General features: G+C 42.5%; 2 protein-coding genes across 2 annotated transcripts; one reads left to right on the forward strand and one right to left on the reverse strand.

The window, feature by feature from the left end:
* Positions 1-139: 139 nt before the first annotated feature.
* slc25a24l (solute carrier family 25 member 24, like) lies at positions 140-4,240 on the reverse strand. Its single transcript, XM_025066372.1, has 10 exons — positions 3,982-4,240; positions 3,759-3,885; positions 3,305-3,392; positions 2,360-2,471; positions 2,116-2,274; positions 1,686-1,823; positions 1,476-1,586; positions 830-997; positions 608-746; positions 140-516 (listed from the first exon to the last, which is right to left on the reverse strand). The coding sequence occupies exons 1-10, from the start codon at positions 4,102-4,104 to the stop codon at positions 329-331; spliced, it is 1,353 nt and encodes a 450-aa protein (XP_024922140.1). The 5' UTR covers positions 4,105-4,240; the 3' UTR covers positions 140-328.
* A 1,112-nt stretch (positions 4,241-5,352) lies between these two features.
* dnajb4 (DnaJ heat shock protein family (Hsp40) member B4) lies at positions 5,353-9,176 on the forward strand. Its single transcript, XM_008334886.3, has 3 exons — positions 5,353-6,036; positions 6,926-7,515; positions 8,365-9,176. Exons 1-3 carry the CDS (start codon positions 5,826-5,828, stop codon positions 8,593-8,595), a joined length of 1,032 nt encoding a protein of 343 aa, XP_008333108.1. The 5' UTR covers positions 5,353-5,825; the 3' UTR covers positions 8,596-9,176.
* Positions 9,177-9,436: the final 260 nt, after the last annotated feature.

Raw genomic sequence — 9,436 nt, forward strand, 5'->3', positions numbered from 1 at the left:
TGTAATGAAATTACCAGAAGAGGGCAGAAATGCAAACTAATAGCAGTTGCCCTATTTTATGCATAAGAAGAAGAAGCAGTAAAGAAACAGTCCATATGGTGCAAGGTGTTTGGGACATACACAAAAACATCTACATACATAAATTATTTTTTTTATTGTTTGACTTAAACCTTAATACACAATTCAGTTTCACAGCTCGTCAAGATCCCACTGCCTTCATAATAAAGAGTTCAGTTAAACCACTGAAGAGGTCATGAGTCTGTATCACGCGGTGACTCATCTGTTTCATTCTGCTATTTGTTACCTCTGTACCATCTCAATATGGATCTCAAGATTCCAGCGTAGAGAATAGGTCTTCAAACTTTCTGGTTAAGGTGTAGTTAATCAGGGCACATGGAACAGCCCTAACAAAACTGGTCCCCATGCCATTATAATATCCTTTGATTCCACGTCTTTGATATATCCTGATGAGTCCTTGAAACACGCCTGAAGCTGGAGGTGAGTTTGAACTGATCGCTGCAAAACATATCAGTGATAACAGGGATGAACATTGTCTCCGATTATTTTGGACGTATTAAAAAAGAATTGAAGAAAATAAATCTGGTACCTTGTGCTTGCTGCTGGGTTCGAATCACTGCTAACGGATAACTGGTTATTTGTCCAGAGGCAAAGGCCACAAAGCTAAAGAAAAACAGTTTGGAGTCACTGTTGTAGGATGGCTCACTCTTTGCCCAGTTCATGATTGACTACAACAAGAAAAACACAGTCAAAATCAGTTGTTTTTTTTCCTCACAAGTGGGAAGCATCAAGTTCTAAAACTGTTTTTTACCTGGTGAACGGCACACTCCACACCAGCGTAGGGGATCATACAGAGGATGCTTGGTTTGAAACCTCTGTAAAACGAAGACATGGACTCATTGCTGTAAATAGATCGTGCACACGCCATAACACCGTGATACGTCCCAGCCTGCTGCAGGTTGAGCCTCACCTTCAGCACCTGATGAGGGGATAGTAAAAACAAAAATACTTAAGCTGTGCTTGGATATAAGATAAATCATATTAATTATGCTGCATTAGTGATAAACGTCTAGACCAGGAGCGTCAAATATACGCCCGTGGACCAAAATTGATGAATTTATATTTCAATAAATAACATTAAATATAATTGTCTGATACACTTGTACTTCTTTGCATTAAAACAAAGGGTGAAAACATGGACTTATTGTTATTTATAGGTAGTTATGATTGTACTGGTCCGAACCACCTGACATGTAATTAGACTGCATGTGGCCCCTGAACTAAAATGAGTTTGACACCCCCGGTCTAGACACAGGGATAATTACCACAGTTTTAGCTGCAGCGTTTCAACAACAATAGCTGTAAAATGTGACGTGAAAACCTGACATTTAAACGTCATTTTTGGTCAAATATCGTTGAAACAGAAACATTTGAGACCTCAGAGCTGTCACTGATACCTCTAATGGGTAGAAGGCAATGTGAGCAACAGTACCAGACACACAGCCCAGCCCAAACCGCTGCTGCACCGTCAAAGTCTCCCGGGTGGTGCTTTGGACGTAGGCGTTCATCTGAGCAGAAATAACAGAAACTCTGTGTTGGCACGCCCATTAGAAACAGGAAACAGTTCCCTAAATTATTCATATTGAATTTGTTAGCAGAAGCCTGACCTGGGCGTATATGAGACACTGCAGGGTGGACTGTGGCGTTCCTTTCAGCACGTTGACTGCGTTACCTTGCCACATGGACCTCAGCCCACCTGCTCTCATCTCCTGGAAGCCCTGCGAGAAGGCTTTGGATCCATGGACCTGTGGAGTTAAAGAGGATTTTATACATTTCTATGCTACAAATAAATCAACAGGGGCTGCACAGAGTTCTGTGTTTGTTCCGTTTGGGAAATTAAAGAAAGACTCATTCCCTGACCGGGATTCGAACCCGGGCCGCAGCGGTGAGAGCAATAACAAGTTAACAATAAATAAATGACAAATGGTGATTAAAATATCTCTCAGTCCGAGAAGAAAACAATTTCCTGACCTCTGCAGCTCAAACTCCCATCAGAGTCATATATTTAACAGAGAGCAGCAGCTCATGTCCACTGACCTGGAGCTGGGTCTTCAGGCGATCCATGGGTGCAGTCACAGTTCGGGACACACCGTCCGCCAAACCAGCTGCCAGAACGAATGTCCTCCAGGCCCCAAACCCCGACGTCTCCTCAGGGAATTGGATTGGCATGGCCCGACTCTCACCCACATCGAAAACCTTCAAACAGTCAACTGACGTCAGATTATTTTATCCCTTGTGATGATGTTTTAATACCGCAGACAGAACACAGGTTTCCCCTCACCAGCTGGTGTTTCCACGAGGTCACCAGCTCACTGATGTTGTCCACAGGGTTGAGGATGACGTGCTGCAGAAATTCACTCCAGTCCACGGTCATAGAACTGTCCTTATCCATCCTGACAAACACAACAAAGAAGACCGTCAGTGATGTCCACAGTACAGATGTAAAAACACCATCTTTACAATACAGTACAGATCATATAGACCATCTGTTTCCACAGCATTAATAAAATGGTATGAATTCTGTGAAAACATGCATTAAAATGTATATAAACATTTTAAATTTTAGTAAGAAGTAACTCGGTCGCAAGTAACATTTTACAGGTGTCTATTTGTCAGTTTATTGCTTTAAATATAATAATATTTGTTATTGTGAACTGCCATGACAACCAATCAAGACTCAGCAAAATAATCATTTATGATTTTCACAAATCGTCAGCTCCAGTCGGACAGATGTTCACTTTAGTTGTCAAAATACCTATATGCGTTTTATTGCTTCAAATAATACTGGCATTGTATTGTTTTATGTTTGTATTTAAACAAACCACATTATTTCGTACAGTGTTATTCACATCATACAGTTTAATATAATAAGAATAAATTGTACAGTGTAATAATAGTGTAATATTGTATTGTAAATCATTATAGTATTATTCATTATAAAGCAAAGTATTGTGTAGTTCAGTGTTGTGTACAGTTGTAATATAATTATGTACAGTAATGTAGTATTTTACTCAGTATATATGACTTATATTCTTGTAATTGATTTGAACTCTTTTTATTCCTTGTTCTGGACCAACTAAAAAACCATTTAATATTATTATTTTTAAAAAACATACATGCACGTCACTGCAGTGTTTTACACTGAATATCATGTTCTTTTTTGTTTTAGACTTTTTAGACCAGTACTGCATTTATTTGTGAGGTAGAGTTCACAAAGGAATCTTACATTTGTATAATTTTTTTTGCATTCGTCTTTGAAATGACCACTCCTAACTCCTTAAACAAACATATGATGTCCTCCTGGTCAATCAGCCCTGATCAGAGGAGAGATGCACACAGTTACACACATTTACACACTGATGATGTCAGGTGATGCCTGCACTGTTCACACTGTGAGGTCAAAGGTCACAGTCTGTGATTGGCTTCAGTGTGTTGTCTGTAGTTTACAATAAACAAGACCAAGGTGCGCGCCACTGTCTTCCACGCTCAACCTTGGAAAACAAGTCTATTACTGAACAAAATAAACATTTATGATCAGACCATAAACGAAGCGTTTGCAGGAGTTCATTTGTCAGAATTCCCATGATTTCTGGCTTGAAATGATGCTTGGTGTACATGGTTTCATGTGTTACATTGAGTAAGACATATTTATCACAGGTGATTAGCTCTGCACTACTCACCACACTTGTTCTTGTCAAGGTCATTAAAGTAAATTTTCCACTTCTTCTCCCTGTCTGTCATGTAGCTGAGGAACTCGTGATAATCCAAGAGGCCATCTTTGTTTTTATCATAAGAATCAACGATGTTCTATGAGGAACAATAATATTTCAGTTAGCCTTGGATGCCGTGACCCGTGTTCATGTGAAGCCAGGATGATGAGGAACAATAAGATGTAACTGTTACCTGAACCCTGCCGTCCGTCGTGATGATCCCGTGCTTCTTCATCTCACTGTGCAGCTCAGACACAGACACAAACCCATCTTTGTCCTGGTCTAGTTTGACAAAAAGGCCACGAAACTGATCCATGGTCGGTTAAAAAATGTATTTAAAATATTCCAGGAGGAAAATAGGGTTTTAATCAAGAAGAGTGAAGAAACCTGCAGCCCTGCGGTGACGCTGACTCATTGACAGGTCCTGTTACTGGCCGACTGCAGTGAGAGAGGGATCATTGGGCCATGGAGATCATTTTTAGTTTCACATTGAGACAGCAGGTGGCGTTAGCGAACTACAAAAAGGACAAACACAGACACACCACCAGCATCTTCAATCCTCACGATGACCGCACCGCTATTTGTGGACCTGGTGATGTTATTTCTACAGACACAGTCAGTGGACTGTTAGAATGGTTATTTCTACAGACACAGTCAGTGGACAGTGGACTGAATAAAAGAGTAATAAAAAAAAATTAAAAAAAGAATGAATGGACTCTGGAGAAAACAAACTAGATTATAGCATCCTGATAAATATAAAAAAAATACATTTAAAATAAATATACACTTCTTATAAACCATACTTTTGTATATAAATACAACAAAAACAATACCCAGAAATACCTGCACCTGGTCCTGGTACATCAACACACCTGGTCCTGCATCAACAAGGTCCTGAATTCATTGCATGTTCAACAGTGTGCAGTACTGTAGAGCATTGTTTCCCAAAGACTGGGTCGCAACCCTCAGGTGGGTCGCAAGAGGTTTTTTGTTTTTTGGGTCGTCGTGCATCATGTTTCCCAGAAATTTACGAATAACGTCTATTGTCTTGAGTTGCGAAGGGTTGTGTCCCCAGAAAAAAAAATCTTTGGGAACCACAGCTGTAGAGTACTGTACCTGAGGTTGTATATGTATATTTCCTTTGACCTGAATGACCTCCAGCCTGAGAGGCCCCTGGTTGGTCATCAGTTTTGGTTCACGACACAACAATGGTTCTACAGAACTGAACGAAAATGATATCGTTCTAAATGTGGTTCTGGAGACTGGTGACCCCTGGTGACCCTTGCCCCCTGCAGGTCCAGCTGTGTCACCTTTGTCAACCACATCAAACACAGAGATCAGGAGGGTTTTTTTCCACCTGAATAACGTGTAACGGACCCCAGTTTAGTGAGTGACGTGCATCACTGTGTGTGCTTTCTAGAAAGTGCCACTGGGTTCGAGTGCAGAATTCTAGAAAGTGCCACTGGGTTCGAGTGAGGAAGGTCAAGTTGCAGTTGGAAACATAGACAAATACCAGAACTGCTCTTTCAAAATAAAGCAACTTTTACTTCAAACATTTTTCAGAAATTCCACAAGCCCCTGGTCATTATGTATGAAATGTATGTAACGGATAAAAATACATCAATATTTGGCTTTTGTCAATTTAAATGCAGTGTAAAACACAGTAGAATCACATGCATTCGCGTGTTTCTGCGCTGCTACGTTGCAGCTGTCCACCGGAAACAGAGTGCTGTAATCTTTACGTAGAACTTGACGGTGTGGCTGTGGATGCAGGGGAGGGATCTGGAGCTATTTAAAGAGACTCATCCAGTCCTGGTCTGGATTAATAACCGAGCAACTACAGAGTGGTCCAACTGTCTGTAAATGGTCTTCATCCTGGAGCGTGTGTCTGCGTGTGGACTCCTGTCACCGCCCGTTCGTTCAGCCTGAGGCCGCCGGACTGCTGTCACATCCTCCATCTCTTCCACCGGAGCTTTTCTCGTTTATATATATATATTTATTTATTTTTTAATTTTCTCCGGGCTGGGTGCAAGGAAAATGGGCAAAGATTATTACAAAACGCTGGGTATCTCCAAAGGATCAACGGAGGAGGACATAAAGAAAGCCTACAGGAAACAAGCGCTGAAATGGCATCCGGATAAAAACAAGTCTGCAGCCGCCGAGGAGAAATTTAAGGAGATCGCCGAGGCTTACGAAGTCCTGAGTGATCCGAAGAAAAGAGAGATTTATGACCAGTATGGAGAGGAAGGTGAGGCGGTGCATGTTCTGTTTGACCCGGTGTTCACGCTCCATGACATACCGGTGTTACACCGTTATAAGCCAGTTATAAACCTGCAGATCACAGATGGTCTCATTCACTCACACTGCAGCCAACGAGGCCTGAGGACGCAGCTTTTCAGCAGACAGCGCGCGCGCGCGTGCATGTACGTGTAGGAATGAAAGTCTGATACAATATTAGAGGCCTGTTACCGCAGCTGGTTAAAAGGAGACCAGATAACCAGATAACCAGCAGAATATGGTCATGTGATTTGATCTGCATTAAGTTTAAAAGGACCAGGGTGAAGGATTTAGTGACATCTAGGGGTAAGGGTTTGTGGACCATTCCAGTTCCGCCCGGTATCACCTTATGTGGGCTCAGTGAAATGAGTTAAATCACCCATCACTAGGGCACTTTCATTTTTCACTGTAGGTTGCATCCCACATGTTCCACACTGTAGATACTGAATGAAAAAAAACCCCTTGAACTTCAGGATGAGTAAATCACACAAAGTGCTTCTGAGAGCTGGTGCTTGACATTTAGGGTTTTCTAAAACACCGCCTCCTGGTGTCCTCTGAAAGGCCTTCTGTGACGCAACAAAAACTGAGGTTTGATGATGTTCAGTTACTTCTCCTGTGACACCGTCTGACTGAGGTGTAAACGTTGGGTCTTTAATTAACAGTCCAGATGGTTGTAAGTGGGCAGAAGGATGGAGGTGAGAAAAGGACGAAGAATATCACTGACGATCACATGTTCAGTTGTTGAAGTTTTACCAGAATAACTACACAGGTCTGGTTCTGGGGGGTGGGGTTGTTAGTCACCCTGCAGGGGGCACTGTTAAGGTGCGGATGACTAATGGAACATTTCTGTTGTCCACTAGGCCTGAAGGGAGGAAATGGACCCACCGGAGAAGGTCCAGGAAACACTTTCACCTACACCTTCCATGGGGATCCTCACGCGACCTTTGCCACGTTCTTTGGTGGCTCCAACCCCTTTGAGATGTTCTTTGGTTGTAAAGCCAACGGGCGAGATGACGAGGACATGGAGGTGGATGGAAACGATCCTTTTGGCTCGTTCACCAGCTTTAACCTGAACGGCTTCCCCAGGGACGGCCACACCGGCCTGGGAGGGCAGCAGCGACGGAAGCAGGACCCGGCCATCATTCATGAACTGAGGGTCTCCCTGGAGGAGGTATTCCACGGTTGTACAAAGAGGATGAAAATCTCTCGGAAAAGGCTGCACCCCGACGGCAGGACCATGCGCACGGAGGACAAAATCCTCACTATTGAGATTAAGAGAGGCTGGAAAGAAGGGACCAAGATCACCTTCCCGCGAGAGGGAGACGCGGGGCCAAACACCACTCCTGCTGACCCTGCTGACATTGTTTTTGTCATCAAGGATAAACCACATCCTCACTTTAGGCGGGAAGGATCCAACATTGTTTATCCTGTTCGTGTGAGCCTACGACAGGTGAGCCATCTCCCAGTATATAATGTAGAAGTTTCTCAGGTATGAGACCAGGCCTCACACTTCACCGTACCCAATTCCCAGAGCAGATACTGTATATTCCCTGAAAAGTACAGTTTGCTGTGTACTGTGAGTACAGTACCACTGCTATACACACACAGACAGTATGGATGTGTACTTATGTAACAGGTTCCATCAGTGTTGGGGAACAGAGGTTGTATCACGGGCAGGGCAGAGGCGTCTGCGCCCACACACTCTCGGTAAATTTACTTCTCTGGTTCCTCAGCACTGACGGGAATATCTTCCAAGGCTCAGCTCAGATCTGCAGCTCTGCAGCAGTGGTCACTGTTTGTACCAACAAATGAAGAAAGAACATTAGTTTGATGAAGTCAGTGTCATCCAGGCTGCACTGTCTTTGTCTGGGTCAAATGTTGCCAGTTTTATTTTAGTTAATGACTAAGATCAGAGTTATTACTATAGGAATGTCTGGTAACATACAAATAAACGAAACCACTACTCTAGTACAGTATCATTATTATTTTATTGCGGATTATTGTTAATATTACATGCCTCACTTTTAACTGTTTAAGCAGCAATTTTGCTGCTTTAACAGTTAATATCCAGTTTGGCTGTACAGTATGTGCTAATTCTTGTACTTACTTATTTAAGGCGGCAAAATATGTTTTGTTCTTGTAATAGACTAACACTTTTGTAATGAGGGAGTTGTGTTTCCTTCAGAAGCCCAGCTTTTTCAGGTTTGGTGAAAAATTAGATCAGGTGAAATAACCTATTTTTAGAACCGCAGACAGGCTGTTGTTCTGTGCTAACACCAGCATTTTCCTGTCTTTCCAGTCCTTGTGCGGCTGCTCGGTGACTGTGTCAACGATAGACGGCAATACGTGCAACATGAAGATCACAGATGTCGTCAAGCCAGGCATGAGAAGGACTGTGGCTGGACAGGGTCTGCCGTTCCCCAAAAACCCAGAGAAGAGGGGGGATCTGATAGTGGAGTTTGACGTGAACTTTCCAGAAACTTTGCCGGGCAACGCCAAGGACGTCCTGAAACGGCATTTACCCGCGTAGGACGAGCGACTCGTGTTCATGGATGAGGTGGTCGTTTCCAAACGCACATTTTTGGAACTTTTGTGACAGCTCACAGACGGAGCCTCCACGAACAGATGTGCAGCTTCTATTTTTGAGCTGGTATTGTCTGTGTTTTTATAAATACAGTGCATGATGACGACAGGCCGCTGCAGCTGACCGACTGTTTGGAATGATGATATCTATAAGAACACATTCATGTGTGTAGGTCTTTCCCACTTTACCGCCATTTCCTGGAGATGTTTCGTAGTGAATGAGTCCACGGTTGCCCAAGAAAGCCCTCGTGATCGTGGGAAATCAGCAGTGCCAAATCGTATGTTTTATAGCTCTCGTTTAGATTTTGTCCTTTTGCAGACGGTCTTAAATTATGTGCCAAAGTTATTAAAGAGAAGAAACGTCAAATGAACTGTAATAATTTTTCCCTGTAAAGAAACTAAACTTGAACTTCAAAATAAATATTTCCACATGAACTGATCTCCTGTCTGCTCCTGTCAGGAGGAGAAGTTAACAGTGTATCAACAATAATTATATCATCTTAGGCCTAGAAATAGCCATTCTGCAGAACACCATTACACAGAGTAGATCCTTTATGGCAGTGATTCTCAAATGATCACAGCTTGAGACCAACACTTGACTTTTTTTTGCTGCAGAACGGGACAAAACTGGAATTGCAGACATTATCCTGTTTCATAACTGTTGAGTCACAGACGCCCATCTAAAATAACCTGTTTCATAACTGTTGAGTCACAGACACTTATCTAAAAATATATAAATAAATATTTTGAAAGTGATAATAAAAACTGGTAAGGTGAAATTACAAAGG

This window comes from Cynoglossus semilaevis, chromosome 20 (genome assembly GCF_000523025.1).
Source record: "Cynoglossus semilaevis isolate Cse_v1.0 chromosome 20, Cse_v1.0, whole genome shotgun sequence".
NCBI lineage: Eukaryota > Metazoa > Chordata > Actinopteri > Pleuronectiformes > Cynoglossidae > Cynoglossus > Cynoglossus semilaevis.